A 23,367-nucleotide genomic window follows, 5' to 3' on the forward strand; every position below is an offset into this window, starting at 1 on the left:
ACGTGGACTAAAAGAGGAACATGTACGACGGATAAGGCGTACATGTTCCTCTTTTAGTCCACGTCTTCGTAGCGCTCTTTTCTTCAAGTATGCAAAACCAACTCGCCCACATCAAGCTTCTGCTGCTGAAATGCTAGTTTTGGAGTGAGCTAACAAACCAAAGTAAAAGGAAGTGCTCTGAAAGGGACTCACTCTTGATGAGCAGCTCTGCACGGGTGGTACGGGCGCCGCCCTTGTTGACGGCACGGCATGCATACTCATCGGCGTCCTCCCCAAAGATGTCCGAGATGATGAGCGTACACAGTTCACCTTCGCGCGTGATGCTGTACTTGAGACTCTCGTGCAGCTCGCGTGTGCCCTTGTACCATGTCACTTCAGGGGACGGGTTGCCGGTAACCTTGCACTGGAACTGGGCACTCTTGTTCTCAATGCCCATGGCTGTCTTGAGTGGCATGATGAACTCAGGTGGCGTTGCAGCTGCATAAGAGAAAAGAGCATTGCAACATCACATGCACATCAGTGTTTCGGTACTGTCATATCACCATCACCCTAAGCACACCTGCTGCAAGGCATTAAGACATCACCCAGTGCATTCTAATCACACTTGTCTTGCATGAGCTGTGCAGGCCCAATACTGTTGAATTTTCTAACCTTATCAGAACATGCTAGAAGTTAGCTATTTGACGTGCAGCATGCCCCTATGTAAATAAATTTCTTCCCTTAGTTCCAGCTAGAATTGCAGATACCATGGTACTCAATTTCAATTACTTTCAGTTTAAATTACTGATACAGCCATGTAAGATGGCCAAGGCTTTCTGGTTACTTTCCATAACATATCAAGGAAAACGGTTAGCATAAGAAGATGGGTGAAAATCAAGATCAGGCATGGCAATGTTTCACCTAGACGTCACAGGGAACACAAAGGGAACGAGAGTGAGAAACACTGAGTTGTTTTATCTGCGCCAATAAGTGCTGCAAAATATGAGCAGCCATGAAGTTATCATGGTACACCTTTATAGTGAGCTTAATTTCCATATGCCCTTACACAGCCTTTCCCACACACTGTTGCCATGCTAGTATAGAGGTAAGCCACTCACCGTGTGGGTCCTTGATCTTGACTTGCTGGGAGTTGGAGGATGGTGGACTCTGGCCGGCCTCGTTGACGGCAAACACACGGAACTCGTACTGCCGATCTTCAATAAGGTTGGGAATATTGATTTGTGTTGGCAGGCACAGGTGCACAGGGTTGACGCGCTGCCAGGCTTGGGTGCCGACTTCGCGCTTGTCCACCCAGTAGCCCAAGATGCGTGAGCCGCCATCGGACTCTGGTTTCTCCCACGACAGGTTAACAAAGTCACCTCCCACCTCTGTCACCACTGGTATGCCAGGCGCATTTGGTGGATCTGCAGACCCCATGTGAAAAAGCAATTCAGGTGCTGAGGCTGAGGACAGCGTGCTGGATGCTGCATGCAGTTATCAGCACAGGAACACAAGATGGAAAATACAAGCAAAGCTCGCAATGAACTATAGTGTACTCAGTATTAGGCCTAGCTTGTTAGGTACATTCTAAAATGTTCAGTGTGCTTGATAAAACCAAAATCACAGAGAGACAGAAGGCACTTGTCCAAGTGCCATCATTCCTTTTATTGTCAAGTTTTGTGGCTTTAGGAACACTAACAGTTAAGCTTGTAGTGTACTGGCAATGCACATGCAAAGGCTTTACATGTACATGCAGTAGACTCGGCTTCCATATAAACAGAAGTGCAATGAAGGTACCAATGAGTAGAGCCAACCCACATTAAAGGTTGTAGTGGAGTGGAGTGCTTTCCTATACATTTCAATAAACTCGCATGAAGCAAAAATGTAGTGCGAAATCCAGTGTATTACTGACCAAATGGCAACTTTGCGATGATTGGGTTCGTTCCTTCCAGTGGCGCACTTTGGCCATTTTCATTGACAGCCATGACTCTGAAGAGGTACTCTCCATTCTCAGTTAGACCTTGTACTGTCAGTGTTGTATCCTGTTCAGCCAGCGAAAATAAAAATAAAAAGCAAAATAAGCTTTTATTTTTCAAGCACTGTACTTTCCTAAACACAGAAGCAGTAGTTAATTCCCATTAAGAGTGCCAATGTGCTTTTATTCATAAACTATGCCTTATAATTCAATGCATAAAGTGAACCAATGTCTTTCCTTGCTCCAAGGAAGAACTACCTAGACTCCTTGTCTGTTGGCACAAGGAACTTACACTGCCTGTTAATAACTGCTGTCGATCACTACAAGAGGTAATTCTCTTGAATGTAACTTACAAAGCCTCAGCAATGTTCTCAAGCAATATGCCTTGGAACATTGCAAAGCATGCTTGCAACGTTTGCTGCAGATCTAAAGAATACTTCTGCAATGTGAAAGAAAGTCTCTCATACTTTGTAGAATGCACTCACACGACAATAGGTGCTTGCGACCACCCACTGGTTGTGAGTAGTTTCCCTGCGCTCCACGATGTAGTGGGTAATCTTGCATCCACCATCGTACTTAGGTGGGTGCCATACCAGTTTGCAAGTGTGCTGAGTGATGTCAGACACTTCCAGAGGTCCAACAGGCGGCCCAGGCAAGCCTGCAAATTACATTTTACGCTTGGAATTAGTCTAGAATTAATTTTATTAATAGCAAAGGCACACTAGAACACACTATAGACTTTGAATGTTTACAGAACATGGCCAGGGCATACAGTCCTACCCAAGTCTGCAAAGGCACAGCATATAACTTGGAAATTAGCTGCAGTCTGTAATAGTATGTGCTACAAATACTATGTTCCCAAACTGCATGGCGATTGATAACTTTTGTTAAAGCTGCACCCCATTAACTTTTTGAACCCACAGTACAAGAGCACACAAATTTATAGGACATGTGTATGCTTTATTATTTATCGTGCTTTTCAGCTTACAAAAAGAGCATAGTGAGCTGCTCACTAGCAAGCATAGAACTCGATAGTCATAATTTAAGACCATTATTATGCAAATGTTAGCAGTTCTGACATGAATATTGAGAATATTAACTAACCATGCCTATTAGTTCAAGAAAGGAACATTAAGTAAATGTGACTAGTGGATGTCACATCCTGTCGGCATCCTTGATTTGTTTCTGTGGACACAATGGAACAGTGACTGTGTTACGTATGATTACTTCCGAATCAAATGACAGAAGCCTGCGACCTGTGGCCTATGGGAAGCAGCAAGAATTACTACAAAGAAGCTTGCTCACCAGTGACATAGAGTGTGAACTGGGCGCTTGCTGTGCCACTGTCATTCTTGAGAGTGAGCTGGTACTTGCCCTCATCAGGCTTTTCTGCCTCGCGCAGGTACACAATTATGTAGTCATCGAACATTGTGTACTTGAGGTGGTCACTCTCTGGCACTTCAAGGCCTCCTTTGAACAGTGATACCTCCATGGGTGTTGAGCCTGAGAAGTAGATCTTGACTTTGCCATTGTCCTTCTCTGGGACGTATACTTCATTCGGACAGCGCTCAATTCGTGGTGGTGCTGCAATAGATTGTACATTATTTTGATTAGTAGCCACTCAAGCAACAAAATTTCTATAGAATTTTGTACTTCGTAACATTACACAATAAGAAACTCAAGCACGCACTCACATGCAGCATGGTAACATCAGCAGAGATTGAGAAGTGGCATATTTAAAGAAAATATATGTAACGCTACAGCATTTACATTGTGTTGTTTGTTGAACTTTAAATAAACAACAAAGCAGAGAATATTGTTTCGATTTAAAAAACTGTACTCAGCTAGGCCTTTAAGGAAATAAGCAAGGAACAGCCAACTGACCAGCAATCTTGAGGTCTGCAGAACACCTTGCTGAGCCCAGAGGGTTGCTAATTTCGCAGGTGTACTCTCCTTCATCACCATCTTCAATTTCGCTGAATATCAGCTGGTAGACACCCTCCTCTGGCTTCTCAACAGCTCGGATTCTTGTTCCAGCACGAATGTCTCGACCATTCTTCAGCCTTGCAATAAAAAATAAATAAAAAAGAGAAGTTGTCCACAGTAGTGCTCAACACATAATGAAAGTGCTCGCAGTGCATCAATTCAAATTAGCGTAATTATTTTACTTCCAGCTTGAACACAGGGTTGAGTGTAACTTACTTACTGATGACATCCTGCAGCATAGGTAAAATAAAAAATAACAGAAAGGAAGATAATGTAAGAATGTGCAGAGATAAAATTGAACCAAGTATCTTATACTCCGTTTTGTATATAACAAGCCATGCTACGAAGGCAAGAGAAACATCTCTCACTGCTTGCATTCACTACAAAAAAATAGTGTCACATGTGAAAGAAAGCTACAGGTATGTATCATGTAATTCAGTGCAACATTAAGTATCATGCTTTTACGTTGCAAGATATGATGCATTCATTACATGAAAAGTGCCACATATATGAACATATTTACCAGCAAATGAGCAGAGTGACATGTTTCTGTGACCAGCCGTCGCAGAGCATCGCTTGCGCTTGTAGCATGTCAAACAGAGTACAAAGGTGCACAAATAATATGTAGTCTGACATAACCTAGTGCCCACAGTTGTGGCAGTTGTAAAATTTGTGATTGTGTAGAAAGTGCCACAGATCAGAAACAACTGCATTGTGAAACACATGGAGTGAGACCAATTACAGCACTACTTGCATAGCTCCTGCAGTGTAGCCTTCCAAGTATGAAACAGAGTATAATGGCTATATGATCATAAATGATGTGAATACATGTGTGCATATCAACATCTTCCTTTGAATCACAATAATAAGCAGCCCTGCTTGACCTGCACTAAAATCTCAACACATGCATTTTTGCATTCCACATTCACTGAAATGCAGTCACCATGGCTGGAAATCAAACTCACAACCTTGTGCACAGTAGCAGAATGCCACGGTCACTGAGCCACAAGACCAAATGATGTGCTATGCAGGGAAATGCTTGCACCAAGTTAAGATATGCCCTGTAACATGGCTGTTCCTGTAGCAGCTACATTATTTGAAACACTAGATGGTACAAGTAGATCCACAGCTCTCTTATATGGTGTCTCTCTCAAGCCTGATGAAGCCATAATATGCTACACTTTGTAAGAGCACAAGAACATGGGAATTGCACCAGAAATACACTTTCACACTAATAAGGCTGAAAAAATATTTTTTTTTAGACGTCTGACACATTACGTACTGATACTAGCTCCACGCTCTTAAGACATATTGACTGACTGATTGGCTGATTGATTGATCGATTGCCTGATTGATAATTTTATTAGAAGGGGAAAGGAAGGAGGTAGTAGACGAAGGGCTGTGGACATCTTAAATATTTCACTCTTCGGTGGACACCCGAACTGTACCGTGGTCGTGAGAGAGACAGAGGTGGCAAGAAAAGGTGAGGAGGGGAAAAAATATAATGGACATAGAGAAAAGCAAGAAAGAGGAAAAATACAGCTAAATTCAACTTAGAGCTCTGTGCTGTGGTTTACCACGGAGTTGATCCATTGTCACGAGTCATTAAACAGGAACAATTAACATCTTGGGGGGAACAGATGTGTAGAAAGAATAGCTTACCATCTTGCGGTTGGTGGAGGCTTTCCAATGGCTTCACATTCAAGAATGACTTGCTTCTTAAGGCTGACATTCTTGTTGAAGAGTCGGCGCACGAACTCTGGCTTTACGCCATCTGTATCGGAAACAACAAAACCAAGAATTCAAATGAAATGCCAGAATATTTAGGTGAGTGCATTGTGTGAAGTTTACAAGCACATATTATAACATGTTTCCAATACAGTCGCAAAAATTCAAGACAGGATATCTTACCATGATGGACAAAACTCAGATAAAGTTCAACATACCATGACATGCAGGATGTATTCAATTCAAGTTTTAAAGCTACCTGAGCCACCTTCAGTCAACTTTAAATGTTCTATAATATGTAACACTATTACTTTATACATATGAAAATGCTTTCATAACTCAAAAACCTTTATATTTTGCTGCTCTTTGTTTTTTATACTCAGCTGGTTACCATCATGCCATAAATAACCTCTCTATAGTATCCTCTAATGCTTTTATGTAGATTATGCTTGACACTTCAGTGAAGCATAGCAAAGGAACACGTTGCCTATTTCTGCAACATGCTTTCCAATGGTTGCCGGTCTAGCTTTTTGGGATTGGCAGCAGGCTACTAATTAATTATGGGGTTTTACGTGCCAAAACCACTTTCTGATTATGAGGCACGCCGTAGTGGAGGACTCCGGAAATTTCGACCACCTGGGGTTCTTTAACGTGCACCTAAATCTAAGTACACGGGTGTTTTCGCATTTCACCCCCATCGAAATGCGGCCGCCGTGGCCGGGATTCGATCCCGCGACCTCGTGCTCAGCAGCCCAACACCATAGCCACTGAGCAACCACGGCGGGTGGCAGCAGGCTACTATCACGAGAATCATTGCCATTACCTGGTAAATTAAGCTCACTGCAAAGAAGTTTTCTCATAACTCTACCCTCCATAAAGTGCCTTTACCCTATGCCAGTGAATTTCTTAGTTCTGTCATTCTGTCAGATGTCCTGCCTCTTCCTAATATCAGCTTAAATATATCTTGTACCTTTTTTTTTATTCCATACCGCTCCCTTTTCATTTTGTAACATTATGGCAAGTATTTTCTTCTTTTCTTTTTGTCTCACTTGTTGCAATGTTGCCAGCTTACTTAGCATTGTGGAGGCAGTCTAAATATTTCTCTTTCTCTTATATTTCTCACAGGGGTTCTAAATAGCTAGTCACTGCAGTGCCTGTTTATTGAAACAGGCCACCCATAGTTTTATTAGTCCAAGGAGCAAAAGGTGAATGTGGCCTGATAATGTGTGGACTAGGGCATGCTGGTAATACATGTCCAGCACATACAGTACACAAAAATTAGGACAACATGTCAAAGCAGAATATCACGCAGAACAGCATTTACTGTGAGCAGTTGTGTGTCAAAGTTTCTGTTCCACTTACAATGCGAGAGCATTAAATAGCTCATGAGGTGTAAAATCTGGCATTGTCAATGTCGGCGTGAGCACACAATGGTCCAAAAATGCTATGAACCCCCAACTTTTGGTGGCATTCGAACCCACAACCTTTGGTCTTACTTAAGGTGAAGTTGATTAAGGCACTAGTTGGCGCTAGTTGGAATTGGTTGGAGCAGGACAGGGGTAATTGGAGATCACAGGTAGAGGCCTTCATCCTGGCAGTGGACCTAAAATAGGCTGCTGCTGCTGATGATGAATGCAAAGCATTCATGATTTATAGAAAAATGTAGAAGTTGTGTAGTCAGGGATTATCTAGAGCTTACATCTATAATAAATAAAAGAGAATATTTAGTGGTGAGATATAAGACTGAACGCAAACTAAAATGAAGTGGCTTTTAAAAGTGTCTGCCATGATTTGCTTGCTGCTGCTGCTGCTGCTGCCCCTTGACCTTTGGTGTTAATTAAGGTGTAGGTGAAGAAAAACCAGACCATGTTGCTGTGCTGTGCTGGACGATAGTCGCCTTAAGGTGGTCATGGAGGCGGTCGATGGGTGGGGAGCATACAACATCGCGAGAAATCGCAGCAGTAGTCGGTGGAAGCGCTCCAACGACGTGGTCAAACATGGTCAACTGCAAACTGAGGCGGTGGTGATGGAACAAGGATTCAATGGCAATGAACCAAAGTTCCGAGTCCAACTACCAGAACTCTGGGAACTTGAGAGCGGAGACCTCGGGATCGCGGGGTAGTGGCACTGACAGCAGTACTTGATTCGGAGAATCCGAGGCCATGGCTGACTGGTTAGAAGGCGTACTGCGAAGACAGCTGGGCTCAAGCTCCTTGCGGTGGTAGGCCCAGCGAAGCGGCTGAGACACCCGGGGCTGAGAGCGATGACGTGAAGTCACCAATTTGTGGTTGAAGAAAAACCAGACACACTGGTGCCTGGTGTCCACAAATTATATTTTTTAGCCGAGCCCGCTCAATCAGGCGGAAGACTGAGTCCGCCAATTCCACTGCTTGCACACCATCAGCGTGCTGGTCGTATTGTCGCCTTTTGTGACTGGACCATTGTGGCACGTAGTAATGCACTACAAAGGTGAAGCTAATTCAGGCACAGTTAATTAAGATATAGTTAATTAAGGCACTTGAACCCACAACCTTTGGTGAGAGCCGAATCCATAGCATTTGGTGCTGCTTAAGGCAAAATTAATTAGGGCACAGTGAACTAAGGTAGAGTTAATTAAGGCAATCGAACCCATGACCTTTGTTGGGAGTCAAACCCATGACCTTGCGGTGTGGCATGTCTTACCATTGTGCAATGGTCGCAATGCTTTCACATTCATCCACATAGGGATAGAATTTTCGTGCACTCTATGCTATAGATTTAAAGTGGCAACCTAAGGCAGGCGAATAGAATGTTCTAGCCGTGTGCCTCTCTCGTGTAATTGTCATCATCTTTGTCAACCACAAGGCAGCTTGTCAGCAGCTAACTGTGGTGTCACAAATCTAGAATGCACTTTGAATGAACAAGGCAAAAGCACACACCTTTGTACTCTGTTGCCTTTACTGGGGTGGTGCACAAGGATGGCTCACTCTTGCCAGCAGCATTTACGGCATACACGCGGAACTCGTACTCATTGTTCTCCTTAAGTTTCATGTCCGTGTAGTCACAGTCCAGGATCGTGTAGTCATTGGACACGAACCAGAACGGACTGCCAACCTCACGTCGCTCCACAATGTAACCTGCAGGAAGAAAATATTAAGTTTATTAGTGTTTATTTTCTTATAATTCCCTTTATTTCCTTTCTTATTTGTAGCATGTGCCTACTAAAAGGCAGAAAGGGTAAAAGAAAAAGAGGAGTTATTGTTCATGAATTAATTTACTAGTCTGGCAAACACAATGCGTAAGTGAAGAAAATAGGGTTTGCTGCCCCACAAAACATTGAGCTTCTTGTAGCACCCCACTGCAGACTACTTCAGTTTATTCTGGAAAAGAAATTTCTCGTTGATGCATAACTATACTTGAATTTCATGAATGGTGTGCTAAGGAAGAGACTACAGCAAATACAAGAACCTTTGCACCAATAACATACTGCATCACCATGCCATGTTGGTGATGTGTCACACAGGACACAGCCCCGGTGGTACTACTCAATAGTGTGACACAGGCTGTAAAAATCAAATACTGATTTCCTTGTAAAAGAGAATGGCAAAACTAAAATATGCCTAGTGGCTTAGAAGAAAATCAAGGCTCCTTGCAGAGGAGTGAAGGAAATGCAGCTATAGCCTTTCAGTGTCAAATGTAATGGAAGTAACGTGAAAACAGAGTATGCGATCTTGACACTAAGTACACTGAGCTCCTTTCATAACAACACATTAAAGTAGAATAGAATGAACCTAGACTAAAAGAAGTAGAACACTTTAAAATAAATACCTGTAATACGGCTGCCACCATCTGATCTAGGTTTGTCCCACTTGAGGTCACAGTAGCTCTTTCCAACTTTGACCACCTGGACATTCTGAGGGGGTGATGGGACAGCTGTAATGACAGTGACGTCACAAGTTAGCCTGGAGTGTGCAGGTAAGGTAACAGAGCATCTAGAAAAATATGGGAGAAACTTACTGAATTTAGGTTTTAGTCGCAGCGTTGCTGTAGGCTCGCTGGGTTCACTGAAGCCAGCAGCATTCTTGGCCTTTACCCTGAACTCGTAGTCCTTGCCCTCGAATAGCCTAGTAACTGCACATGAAATATTAGAGAAAAAACTGAAATTAATTAAACGACACCTAGTTCATGCCATGAGGAAAAACATAAATTACCGATAAGTGCAGAAAAGACCTAGGACCTTTCACACAGCCATACATTCAATATGTGCAAGAATTTTCACATGTTGCAAATTTGTCAATTGTTATGGATGCTCAAACAACCGAAAAAGGAATGTCAACTTAGGCAGAGAAATGAGTCACTTTTATGACCTCAACGAGCCTGTCTTTCAAGCAATAAATTATTTGTAGTCTGAATGAAGAAGTGAAATGTTTTGTCATCCTATTGCCCTACACACTTGATAGCTGGGCTGTGCTCCCTATTGGGCTGCAGAAATAAGTGTCTTTTCCCACATTAAACCACTACTACTAGTGGAAAGCTACAAGTCATGCGAAGCTAAGAGCTAAGTCATGATGTAGTGTCCAACAAAATTTTTTTTCATGGATATTTTCTAGTATTATGAAAACAGAAATTATTACATTCCACATAGACAAAACTAGAGAAGCCAGATCAGCTTTAATCAGGGTGTCAAACAAAACTCGAATTGAAAAGCATCCAAACGGAAATTTTGGGTGGAACTGAACCCAAATCAGAACCTATACTTTTGGAACATGCCTGAACCCAAACCGAACCTGAATTGAAAAAAATAAAAACTGTTACCAGTTCGGCACTAAACGGTTCAAGCATATAAGATGACAACGGGTGCTGAATAGCTTGCATGATTCTTCAAATAACTACGTGTTTACCAGAGTAGCTAACTTCTTTGATAACTATTTCTTTAATTAATAGAGTAGCTGGTTGTTAGTAGTGCTCTGCCCTGTTGCCTTCCTCTCTTTCATATGAATTGTGCACTAGATAACAAGGCTTTTCCCCGATTAAGGAATTACTTATTCAGTTGGCGCACCCTACTAGCAGATCGTTACGACTCACGAGCTGCGTTGTGTCCAAGAATGGAGATAAATGATAGAGAGAGAGAAACATTTTAATATGAGAAAAGCAGAGAGGTCGGCCAAAGGAGCCTGTTATTCTGCGTAGGGGAAAGGAAAAGGGGGAAGGAAAATGAGAAAGAGGGAAGTATGTGCTGATAACTATGGTCCCCTTGGCAGAGATGCGTGCACTTCTGAAGTCAGCCATGCCAGTTGTGCTTCGCGGCCAAAAAGTTGTTTCAGAGGTTCTAAGGAACCAACATTTCTGGTGATGCTCTCCATTCAGTCATTAAGTCAACTTGTAAATAAAGCTAAGAGAAATTAAAGAAAAATGTAGAGGAGATAGACAATGTCCTTGAGTAGAGATATCAACGAGTTCAGCTGAATGATGACTTGTAACAATAGCACTGCGGTAACTAATGAATGCTGTCACATTTTCAGTGAACGGTAACCGCAGCTGTAAATGGCACACAATATCTGCTTTTGTTACGTGCCATGGTTTAACGCACATTTGGTGCTTAGCCAAGCAGAGTACAATGCTCTTCGAGTTGTAGAAGTTATTTCTGCTTTATTATGCATGCTTTTGACTTCTTTGTGTGCCCTTAGGCAGCACAAGACTATGCGCCACGTAAAGGTGCGCAAGAAAGATTGATGTATGGTTCAGCACAAACAGTCCTTGTTCATCGTTCACAAACATCAATGTCCTTACCTGCTTTAAAAAAAAGCAGTAAACTGAGCTAAATGTCAAATGCTGGCTCCTTTCTTTACTATAGACTAGAAGCTTGAAGTTATAACTTATATAATACAATGTGAATTAGTGCTGTTTTCAACAAAATACATCACATGCCACAGGTCGCTCACCACCATTCTGCAATAAAAACTTGAAACGAAACAATTAACTGACTCCACTGCTGTCAAGCTAACGAGTGTGGAAGCTACGCAGACTTTAAATTGATGCAGGAATTCTCACCAATTACTCGTCTTTAACATACACATGAAAATTCCCCTGTATCTGTGTAATTAATTCGTAAATTTCTGCCTCCTCTTTATGAAACTTGCGCATGCACCATGCAGGTAAGTCAACAGTATAGATGCAGCATATTGCCATGGGGCAGGATAAAGTGGACTGCGCCAAACCGGTTTGCAAACCCTTTCAGTGTTGCGAACCGGTTCGCAACACTTTGAACTAGAACTGCACTGAAATGAAATCACAGCAAGTTGAACCCGAACCCAAACTGAACCAGTATATATTTTTTTCGGTTTGGCACCTTGTTTTTTTCCAAGAGTTTGTTCAGGGCTGTTACAAGGATACATTTTAGAATCCAAATGGCAAGGAAGGATGCTCACCCGTATAGGATGTGTCCTTGACGAGGCCATCATTAGCAATTCTCCACTTGCCATCAATGGGCTCACGATATTCAACCTGGTAGCCTTGAATCTTGGAACCACCGTCACTTGCAGGACGATCCCATCTCAGGCTCACACTGGTCACATCATAGTCAACAATGTCTGGACGACCTGGCGGGCTTGGCACATCTGATAGATGAAGGAATGGAAAAGGATGATGTACCCTGCAGACAATTTAGCTAAGTGATTGACAGGCAGATCTTGTGATGAATTAAGGGTTCAGGAATTTCACATCCAGAGATAATTTGAACAGATGATGTGTCAGTCATATAGTAAATTGTGCAGATGTCACAAGATGTTGAGAAGCTACATATGTTACATATCAGACAAAATTCTGCAAATAGATATACTTCAGTCATTTCATGTATTGAATTGCTGTAATGTGCTGCCGGAAATGACTGTGCCAAGCATGTGATGAACTGTGATATGTGATGCACTTCTAAAGACCCAGTGGCAAGATTAACACACTGCCCATGTTATTTAGTTATATTCAAATTCAGCATAAATAAAGTGGGCACGATTAAAGCACTGTCTCCCTAAAAATTGGCAGCTGGCATTGCTGACATGGTGCTATTAGGTTTCTGTGTAAAGTTCTGGTCTCTGCTCCATATTTGTCTACTGTTCAAAGAAACCCGAGTATATGACAGTTATAATAGTAAACTACCACTTAATTATTGTAGTCTGTTTCATGACATTTGACATGCGACATCTTATATTGGTGGTCAGGAGAGTGTTAGATGACTTAGTGCTTAAACAAGGCGAGTTACAAGATTAAACAAACTAGCTTCTGATATTTGAAACCTGGATCGGGGTAACCAACATATAAGGTTGTTCTTACCGAATGGGAATTTGGCAATTATGGGACGGTCTGTCTCCAATGGAGTACTGACACCATACTGGTTCTCTGCACTGACCCGGAAATTGTACTTCTTGTTTGGTTCCAGTCCAATGACATCATAGTGGCAGCCACGGACAAAGCTAGAGAGCTTGGTCCAAATCTGGAGAAGAAGCCATCTGATGAGTTTATAGTAGTTGAACATTTCTGTGTATGCAAAAACAGCAGTTAAGGCTACTGATTGGCATGGTTTAATATGCAAAGGTTATCAGTGATGCCATAGTGTAGAGCTCCAGATTAGCTTTGGCTGCCCAGTGTTCTTTAATGCATACACAAAGATCAGTACATGCCAGTATATGGCTTTAGCATTCTGCCCTTATATATAAATGCAGTCGCCGAAGCTGGAAACACAAAATGCAATTGCACGCTCAGCAGCAGAATGCAACAGTGACTGAGCCACTGTGGCAGGCAGTTATTGTAATAGTTAGATGCAACTTACACAATATACTTGGGCAAAATCTTTTTATTCCAAATATTTTTTGTATTCCTAATGTAAAAGTGTATGCGGACCACTATTAAGAACATGCTGTGAATATAATGCGACATTGTTCTCCCAGGTGCGTTCTGTTTAACCATAAGGCGTATGAACAATAAGAAAAATTCAACTTTTTGCAATAGCTTGAAAGCAGACTTCACTGCTCACTTACCTTGGTGGTTGGATCCTGTTTCTCAACAATATAGTTGGTGATAGGGCTACCACCATCATCCAGAGGAGGTCGCCATGAGAGCGAGCAGGTTTCAGGTGTAATATCTGATACCTCCAGTGGACCTTGCGGTGGGCCTGGTTTGTCTGAGAAACAAGAAATAAAGACAGTTCGGACGCAAGCTACTTGTTGCTAAACTTCTTTCTATGAATGTCATCTTTTTTAAAATTTTGATTGGAGAGTACATGTACATGTAACTGCTAAAAAGAGATACTTACCAACAACAAGAACCTTGCATGATGCTGTGTCTGATCCTTGTGGGTTCTTCAGTGTCAGTGTGTACTTTCCACTGTCCTCACGCTTTGCCTTCTTATTGAGGAACACGGTGAATGCCACATTAACTTCAGTGTGAATTCTATCATCAGGTAGCACAGCATTTCCGTTCTGAAATATATAAATGGAAGACATTTGTAGCCTTCAAGTGCTATTGTAGATGTGTCTTAAGAGCATGGATAGAAGACAAGATTCAGAACTTACAATGGTCCAGGAGGCCTCTGGTGCTGGACTGCCACTGTATGGCACTCGAATTGTAAACTCCTCACCAGCCAGGACCACAATGTCGCGCATAGCGAAGCCACTGTCAATCTTGGGCGCGGCTGAAGGAGATAACGATCAGAATGCAACGTGTGAGCATACAGCATGTATACAAAATTCACTCTCATGTTCACTAAAAACTAGTAATAGCTTGTAGGCCTGAGAGAAGTCCATCCCGCGATAACATCAATGCATTTCTGCATTGATGTTCTTTTTTTATTATTGAGAATTGTACCTTTGAAGTTTTTGATTTCTAACAATTTATTCACAGTTATGCATTGTAGTTTGATCACTTGTACATTATAACATTTATTATGATTTTATAGCTGCAAGTTTCACACATTGTCACTGCTGTTATGTTTAAGTAATTCTGGTCATGCACAGGAGATCACAATTTAATTTTGAACTGCAGGACTTCCGTCTGTATATATAAACCTCTTGTAACTTTACATGCTAGTGAGAATGAACTGGTTCTCATTCTGAGCACAGGATGACGATGCCAGTGACATAAGAAACACAAAGAAAGAAATGCAACAGGAATATGAGAATGCCGAAATTGGTGGGTGACAATTACCAGGAGGAGGCCTTGCATAAATGCCCTCGGAAGCATTGCTCCAGGGCGACTCTCCAGCTGCGTTGACGGCACAAACGCGAAATTCGTACTGCTGGTTCTCAGTCAGGCCTGGTACTTTGTGTGTGAGGTCGGGCACAGGTGTTGGTGTGACACGGCTCCACTTGGTATCACCCACTTTACGCTTCTCAACAAGGTAACCAGTGATTGGCGAGCCACCATCATTTCGTGGCTTGCTCCATGCAATGGTGATAGAGTCGGGCGATGTGTCCACGGCATGTGGCGCTCCTGGTGCACCTGGTGGGTCTGGGGAAGTGAATGGAATATGAGGTAAGCAACTGCAAGGAATAGTTTATGAGTACGAGCTTAGGCTTCAAACATTACACAGCTGCTTCTGACATTGGCATGATGCACTCTGTTGCAGTGCAGCATATTCAATGATGACATTGAAGCCAGCTAAGATAATTGTGCCAGACATTACTTTTCATTAAGAGATTGTCATGTGAGTTACGATTGGCCCAGATAAAGATAAGACAAAGCTATATTCCAGCACAACTTGAGGGTGACTAGAAGTTTGCAACAATAAAAAAGCTCTTCTGGTAGTTTATGGTATAGTTACAAGGAGGGTCACGCTTACGATGGCACAATATTGAGGTAACATGGCAGATTACATGAACTACATGCGCAAAAAATTTGCATAAATGAGGGCCACAAGTGCTGCCACCAATTTCTATAGAAACTTCAACCCACAAAAGTAATATTACTGTGTGATTATAGTTGAGTAGCTAAGAACATTTCCTCTTGCAATCTACCCAAGCACATTTAAATTTTGGCGATTCAGTAGCAATAATGAACATTCCAAGGCCCAAATAAAAAAAGCATGTGCTACTGCAACATACCAAATGGAAGCTTGGCAAGTATAGGTTCAGCAGTGGTTGCAGGATCACTGGTTCCAAACTGGTTCTCAGCCATGACCCTGAAGTTGTACCGGTGACCAACTGTGAGCCCCCGGACTCTGAATGCAGTGCCCACAACGTAGGTGCCAATCCGGTGCCAAGACTTCGTGCCCTCCTCCTGCTTCTCCACAACATAGTTGGTGATTTCCGCTCCACCATCATCCTTCGGTGGCAGCCAGCGCAACGTCAAGGAGTCACCGTCCACCTCTTCACCACGCAGGTTTTCTGGTGGTGCTGGACGATCTGTGGTGACAGATAAATGAAGCAAAAAGTCGATACTTGTACTAAGTATTTTACCTTTTTGGCATTATTAGTTTTGGATTCGAGAGAGAGGTAAAATAAAAAATGCAGCCTGTCTTACCTAGCACAGTGACTTTACAGTAGACAGTGTCGAATCCATGCTTGTTCTTGAGGAACAGCTTGTACTGGCCAGTGTCATCTCTCTTGGCCTTGGTGACGGTCAGGCTGGCATTCTCCTCTGACACCTGGGGGGAGAGCAAATGAACCTTCATGACCAGAACGGTTTATGCATGTTAAAAAGAGTATGAGTGCATTCCCTACATGACTTAATATTCAAAGCATTACAGTGTAAAATATACAATCAGTAGGAGTTCACAGCTTATATTTGTCTTGCTTTTCTTCAGTTTGCATGTTTTCTTTGCAGAACTGCTGAAGGTTCATCTTGCGCTTTCCATGCTTTCCCACTAATGCCACATTGGCCAATCTTCCTTCAAAACTTGATTTTTTACCATGATCATGTGAAGCACTTATACAGCATTCAGACTTCATAAGCTGTGCAGCCTGCTCTTGGCTGTATTACAAATGCATTTGAACATTTGCTGAGTGCTTTAGCAGCAATTGAATTCACAGACCTGGCTACTAGCTGAAAACCTCATTGATGCTGTAACTGTGATGCAGAGAAACTTTCAGATCAAAATCTAACAATCAATGCTTGTGGAGCAAAAGCCCCATGACTGATGAATACATTTTGTATAAGAAAAAAAAAAAAAACGCTACCTGTGTGCTCCCATGAGTGTGCATGCACATGTCACATTGAAAGATGCATGGATGCTCACAGAACATGTTGAAGCATGGACATACCGAAAAGACAGAATTTTCTCAAGGCATGGGTGCATGCTTGGGTTGCAGAACAATAAAAGTAGCAGAACCTCATTGAGCTGTTTCTAGCCCACACAATTCTGCACTTTAAATTTTCATAATAAATGCTGAGAACAGCTGATTTAGATAAAGATAGCATAAGTATTTTGTTGCAAATAAATCAATGATCTTCTAATGTACTTTGAAGTTTTCATGTTCTGAAAACTTATAAGTTGTGCACAAAACTGTGGGCAGAAAACAAGGGTAGCATAATAGGTATGATGACGAAGCAAGTATGAGTATTTATAGCTGTGACTAGAGTTTTTATTTACCTTGTAAGTCCGTCTAGGCTCCTTGTCATCAAGGTCAATGTCATTCTTTGACCAGATAGCTTCTGGTTTGGGGAAGCCAGTGAATGGCACATTGATACTGAAGTCCTGGCCAGCCTTCACAACGATGTCCTTCACAGCACCAGCATTGATCCTCGGCTTGTCTGGTGAAACAAAGCACCACAAGTGTGTTTTACAATGCCTAATGAACATAATTCTTCAAAATTATATTTAATAATTGTCTCCTTGTAAAAATAAAACTGTGCCAAATACATGATGTAAAACACAAAGTGACCACTCTTAATTGCCCACATTGAGAGGAGCTCCAAAACTATATTTTTAACAGAATGGAATTCTTAAGTTAGTTTTTCTTTAGAGCAAATCAGTGACACACAGCAGTGACAACAGTGGAATTTGATATTTGATTTGCTCTAAAGAAAAACTAACTTAAGAATTCCATTCTGTTAAAAATATAGTTTTGGAGCTCCTCTCAATGTGGGCAATTAAGAGTGGTCACTTTGTGTTTTATGCAAATGCAAATGTATATATGCACGTGCACGCACACGCACACACAGACACACACACACACATACTCGCTCTTCGAATATCTTTCATTCCCTCTGTATCACGTGGCCAGCCTCACACACTTCACACACATGCACTTTTTTCCAGTTTGACACTCCTAATGCTGACGCATTAGAAAATAGGGCATCAAAGAGAGACTGAAAGCAAGCATTATGTAAGGGTGTACTGGTACAGGTGGTAGCAGAGAAAATTAGAACTGAAGGTTGAATTCACTCATTTTCTATAATGTTGTTCTTGCACCAAGGCTATGGCAACAACAAAATCATTGTGTGAGTTCACAAATACAAGTTTTTTTTAAGTCACCAAGCAAAGGCTTGGCCACACATTACTGCAACTTGAAACATTGCAGGGAGTTACTTTCAAATCTAAAAGCAGAGTTACAAGCAGCATTCGCAGCATTCACATTGTTTCGCAAAGGGTCTGCTGTTCGTAAAAATAGATGTGTACTCTACCATTCTCCCTTGTATTGTAATTTTCTTAAATTTAGTGTCCCTTTAGACCCTTTGTGCCTTCTCAAGTTCTCACCTGGCTGCTCCTCTACAAGCACAAGACCAGTGGGTTTGCTCGGTGGGCTCTCGCCGATGTCGTTGATGGCTACCACACGGAACTCATACTCTTGTCCCTCATCCAGGTTAGGCACCGTGAAAGTGGTGTCCGGGTGTGGCAGTATGTTCACTGGTGTCCAGTCTTTGGCATCCTTAGGCTTCTTCTCAACAATGTAGCCCTTCACCTTGCTGCCACCATCGTTTGTTGGTTTGTTCCAGGACAGCGTGACTGAGTTCTTGGTGACCTTGTCTACACGTGGTGTATCTGGAGCACTGGGAGCAACTGCAAGTTTTGAGACAACAAGAAAGATTGCCCTAAGTACATTGTACAAGAACACCCTTACTTGAACAACTCAAAGTTCTGTTGACATCTAATGCTGCAAACTTTCCTTTGTGGTAAATCAAGCATGAATCATTGGAGCCTGACACAGCTCACAGAGGCTGTATTGTGCATGCTTCAAACATCATGGAGTGCTGTGTGCACCTGGAAGTCAGCACAGTGTGTGGTTATCTGCACTTGTGCACCACGGCCTAGGTTTGATCCCTGCTTCTGCTGAAGAGTAAGGTTTTTAAGTGTGAAATGCTTTTAGCTCCCATTGTCGGCGACCTTCAAAAGACTGAGCCGTTATCTGGACATTGAAGACCAGAATGGGACGAAAAAAATCTGGGCATCGTTTCGAGAACAAAATGAGATCATCCGGGCAACCAATTAAAGCTTTAGAAAATGCGGCGTTTGGCCCCCAACCAGGACTGCATTAGATACGCTTACTGCCCAAACAAGTTACGAGAACATATTGCTTCTGAGTTCTTCCTAATATTTGTTTACAATACACTCAAGCTGTAACTTCTAGAACACTGAAGTTTTATTTGTCATTTCCAATAGCAATGTTCAAAAGGCAGATACAGAACACTATACACCTGATTGACACCTTTTGGTGCTGAGACAGGGTTGCCTATGCTCCTTTCAATGCTAGGGGTCTGTGAATTTTGCGGCGCGTCCAGCACGCCATGGATGGCTGTTTGGCCGAGACAGGACTTGCAATGAGGTTCTGTCTGTGACAGGAGACTATTGCGTCCATATGGACCAGTGTACAGACCAGTATGGCGTGGTGTGGTGTAGTGTGGCAGGGTGTGCCGTTGTGAACATGCACTACATCTATTTTAAGATTGTGGCTAGTAGATGGCAAAAAATTAGGCAACCCTTAGCATAGAGGAGCTGGGATATAATGTGTGGTCACACTTACACTTGGGCTCCTTGGCCACAACGGCAGCACTTGGCTTGCTTGGTTTTCCGGGGCCGCCTTCGTTGACAGCCGTCACCCTAAACTCATAGGTTTTGCCCTCGGTGAGGTGAGGCACAGTGAACTGGGTGCCAGGTGTTGGTGCGGCATTTGCCTTGACCCATTCAGGATGTCCCCGCTCACGCTTCTCCACAATGTAACCTGCACACGGCATGAAACAATTATGGTTCACAAATGCAGAGAACATATCACACTTGTTTCATAAGTGGAACATTTGTAAGAGCAGCTCAGAGCAGTGAGTGGTGAGCAGCAGCAAACAGCAGAATAAAAAGAAAGGAATGTGTGTGTGCTACACCTGCTAAATATATTTATTGCTTCCATGCTTTGCAAGAGTATGTCTGAGAAAAACATGATTTAATGGATCAATTGTCCCTTTTGGAAAAGCATGTATATTTCTTTTTTTTTCTGGTCATATGGAGTAACAAAGCAGCTGAAGAATACCAGCAAATGTACCAAAGCAATCTTGAATGAACAATCTTTTGATTATAAGGAGAGTGGAGATACAGATTGATGGTGCAGTGTCGAATGCACTAACCTTGGATTGGACGCCCACCGTCGCTGGCTGGTGGTGTCCAAGAAATGGTAGCAGAAGTTGGTCCAATCTCGTCAACCTTTGGCTGCCCGGGAGAATCGGGAGTGTCTGCATAAGAGGGAGAGAAGGCCACATTGTAAAAACATGCAGAATGACACAGCATCTCAGATGCAATGAAAACACCAATAGTTGATGAGCTTTGTCAAGAATGCAGAGCAGTAGTACATGTAGTGCTTGGTTCATATAAAGACAATTTGCTGTAAATTTTGTCTCTACACAGGTGGTATTCAGTAACAAAGTACCTAAAACATAATTAACCATAGCTAACCGACCCGCACCAAAGAAGTAAATTATACGGAGCATGCTATATTGCATTTCACGACAGAAGTTTGTAGTTGTAACACCCTGCACAAAAGACATCTATAGCTCCGAGACAGGCACAACAATCTTACCGAATGGGTTCTTGGCAGTGACTGGCTTGCCCTCGAGCGGCTCACTGATGCCATAAATGTTCTCCGCACGAACACGGAACTTGTACTGTTTGCCTTCCTCAAGATTGCGCACTGTGTACGTTGTGTTCGGACAGTAACCCGGCACAGGTTGCCAGAAGTCGGACCCAATCTCACACTTCTCGACAAGGTACCCTGCAAGAACAAACATTGCAGCATAATTTGTAGCATTTGATCCAGCATGGAACATTCTATCAAACTACAAAACATACTTAAGGATTGCATAACTGTTGAAAAAAGATCGTTCTACCTATTGATACGTCAACTAGCCTGTCTGAGGCATTTAACTCTGTTTCATATCACTTTTATCTCTTAGAGTGTAATGTGGGGCACATCAAATAGACAATCATACCAGTGATCTCTGCTCCACCATCGTCTTCTGGTTTCCTCCACTTGAGAACGACAGTCGAATTAGTCACCTCAGGGTATTCAAGTGGTCCTTGAGGAGGTCCAGGCTTATCTGCATTAGGACAAGCATTGCTGTTGAGAATAGTCCTACTGTAATCCCTGCCAAGTGACATACCATAGACAAGAACGTCAATGTCAGCTGAATCTTCTCCATACATGTTCTTTGCCTTGATGGTGTACTTTCCGGTGTCACCTCTCTGCGACACTGGGATGGTGAGGTTGACGGTCTCATCTGCAGTGTCGGTACGAATACGGTTGGTGGGTGGGATCTCCTTGTCATTGATCAGCCATGTGACCGCAGGTGCTGGGGCACCCGTGAGTGGGATGTTGATGTTGAGTGGATCACCCGCACGCACGCGGATACCCTTTCCATACAGGCCATCCAGGTGCAACTTTGGCTTCTCTGCAATTTGATACCACAGACATGCAGGTGTCAACAATAAGGAAAGAAAGTCTGCAGTTTTTCTTATGATATGGCTCAAACAATTAATGATTCTAGGTTACAGACAGAGCATTTCACTGTTGTAATTAGCAAAAGCTAAGATTCACATGAGTATGTACCAGATAAGGGTTATAGGGATTTAATGTTATGCTCTATGCTTGCTTACACATGAGTATGTCGGATACCTCCAGTCTCAGTCTCGACTAAAAAAGTGTGCATGTGTGTGTAGTGCTAATTCTTGGCCAACAAAGTGACAAAAGCAGACATAAGTAACATTCCTGACCCATTATAAAGACATATATCTCAATTTCCACCCTTTAAGAGAATTTAAGAGAAGAAAAGGCTACTCATGCTGGTTTCTACGTGCATGCATTAAAAATGCATGAAAGTTTGAGAAATTGTAGTGTTGTGCTTTTAGTTGCTATTGTATTGAAACCGTTACCTTTCATTGGTTTGGCTGCAATTGGCTTAGATGCCATGCTTGGCTCACTGGGACCAGCTGCATTCTTTGCAACCACCCTGTATTCATACTGGTGTCCATCTGTCACATCCTTGTCCGTATACTCTGGCGTCTAAAACAAAATAGGAGGAGAACTTATAAAGGAAACGTAAACAGGTTGGCCTGGTGTAATACTGATCTAGCCTGATATGTACTCTGTTTGAGGGAATGGGAAGAGGAGAAAAGGATGGGTATGAGCATGAGGACAAACAGTAGGAAACACAGATTGTTCGGTTGACTGTAGGACATGCAGAATCACTTGTGACAAAGCAGTCAAAGCTTTAGCGATGAGTGCACATGCTAACTGTATTAACATGGGCTGCATATACACTAAAGAGTATTTACATGAGATAAACAACATTTCAGTTTGTCCAAAGCAAATTGTGCCATGACAATGAAAATATTCCAGTTATAAATTGCTGCTAAAGATTTTTGCGGGTGCTACCCAGAAAGAATGAAACATGATGAAACTTTCTGGTAAATTGTTTCTTTTTTGCAACCTTAGACAAGTTCCCATTACAAGCTGCTGTGGCTACAGTATGTGACTCAAGTATTTATGTGGTCATATTACATCAGCAACGTCTCACATATGAAGGAGCAATTTATGGTTTCCTGCAGATCACAGTGATCATACTAGTAGTCCTTTCTAATATAGTGCCGACAGCTTTCTGTGGTTTCACACAAAGTGACTGAATCAGCACTGTGTTGTTGTAGTACCTCTTCCTTGTGTTTTATCGACCTTTGCACTGCAGGCCAAATATAATTGAATTAGCTTAAATTAGTTGAGTGCTTATGCTAGTGCTCCCATGCAATGTGAGCCTAGAATCACATAATGTTGGGTCTTTGCAGAGTATGTTGTGAGTGCAGAGCTTCTTCTTCAGGTTTCATAAAAGGTGGATATTAAAATGCAGTTTAGCATGTGGAATCTTATTGCACAACAATGATGGGGAAATGCAAGAACAGGCTTCAATGTCAGTAGTCTGAAGCAGTGTATTTGTGGCTTGAAGCTTGTATATTTAGGATAAGTGCACTGCCCATCTGACTTACTCGAACAGGTTCCTTGTTGACGCGGACCCAACGATTAGACTTGGTGTCTCTCCGCTCGATGTCATAGCCAGTGATGGGTGAACCTCCGTCATTACGTGGTGGCTCCCATTTGATTTTGATGAAGTCACGATCATGATCCACTGCCTCAGGCTGCCCAGGCTTGCCTGGGGTACCTATAAAATAAATAGGATGGACATACGAGATAGAAAATCAATTTTTCGGAAGCTGCTTCAGGAGCAACAGTATGTAATAAACAGGTGCCTCAGCAAGAATGGAG

The 23,367-nt window shown here is 42.4% G+C and overlaps 1 protein-coding gene across 1 annotated transcript in view; it reads right to left on the bottom strand.

Annotated features, from left to right (window-relative positions):
• The window catches only part of bt (projectin protein bent), a 247,652-nt gene that overhangs the window by 26,908 nt on the left and 197,377 nt on the right, over positions 1–23,367 (bottom strand). The window contains exons 83-109 of the mRNA XM_055075480.1: positions 23,091–23,263; positions 21,987–22,116; positions 21,218–21,505; positions 21,047–21,154; positions 20,638–20,829; positions 20,189–20,293; positions 19,597–19,794; positions 18,333–18,635; positions 17,226–17,386; positions 16,157–16,280; positions 15,739–16,038; positions 14,843–15,145; positions 14,212–14,330; positions 13,953–14,118; positions 13,678–13,820; positions 12,974–13,133; positions 12,076–12,264; positions 9,665–9,778; positions 9,476–9,580; positions 8,587–8,784; positions 5,603–5,714; positions 3,839–4,017; positions 3,260–3,538; positions 2,440–2,612; positions 1,892–2,021; positions 1,098–1,403; positions 193–477 (exon numbers count right to left, since the gene is read on the bottom strand). Of these exons, the coding sequence (XP_054931455.1) occupies positions 193–477; positions 1,098–1,403; positions 1,892–2,021; positions 2,440–2,612; positions 3,260–3,538; positions 3,839–4,017; positions 5,603–5,714; positions 8,587–8,784; positions 9,476–9,580; positions 9,665–9,778; positions 12,076–12,264; positions 12,974–13,133; positions 13,678–13,820; positions 13,953–14,118; positions 14,212–14,330; positions 14,843–15,145; positions 15,739–16,038; positions 16,157–16,280; positions 17,226–17,386; positions 18,333–18,635; positions 19,597–19,794; positions 20,189–20,293; positions 20,638–20,829; positions 21,047–21,154; positions 21,218–21,505; positions 21,987–22,116; positions 23,091–23,263 (5,043 nt within the window). The remainder of the gene's footprint in view (positions 1–192; positions 478–1,097; positions 1,404–1,891; positions 2,022–2,439; positions 2,613–3,259; positions 3,539–3,838; positions 4,018–5,602; positions 5,715–8,586; positions 8,785–9,475; positions 9,581–9,664; positions 9,779–12,075; positions 12,265–12,973; positions 13,134–13,677; positions 13,821–13,952; positions 14,119–14,211; positions 14,331–14,842; positions 15,146–15,738; positions 16,039–16,156; positions 16,281–17,225; positions 17,387–18,332; positions 18,636–19,596; positions 19,795–20,188; positions 20,294–20,637; positions 20,830–21,046; positions 21,155–21,217; positions 21,506–21,986; positions 22,117–23,090; positions 23,264–23,367) is intronic.

This window comes from Dermacentor andersoni, chromosome 11 (assembly GCF_023375885.2).
Source record: "Dermacentor andersoni chromosome 11, qqDerAnde1_hic_scaffold, whole genome shotgun sequence".
NCBI lineage: Eukaryota > Metazoa > Arthropoda > Arachnida > Ixodida > Ixodidae > Dermacentor > Dermacentor andersoni.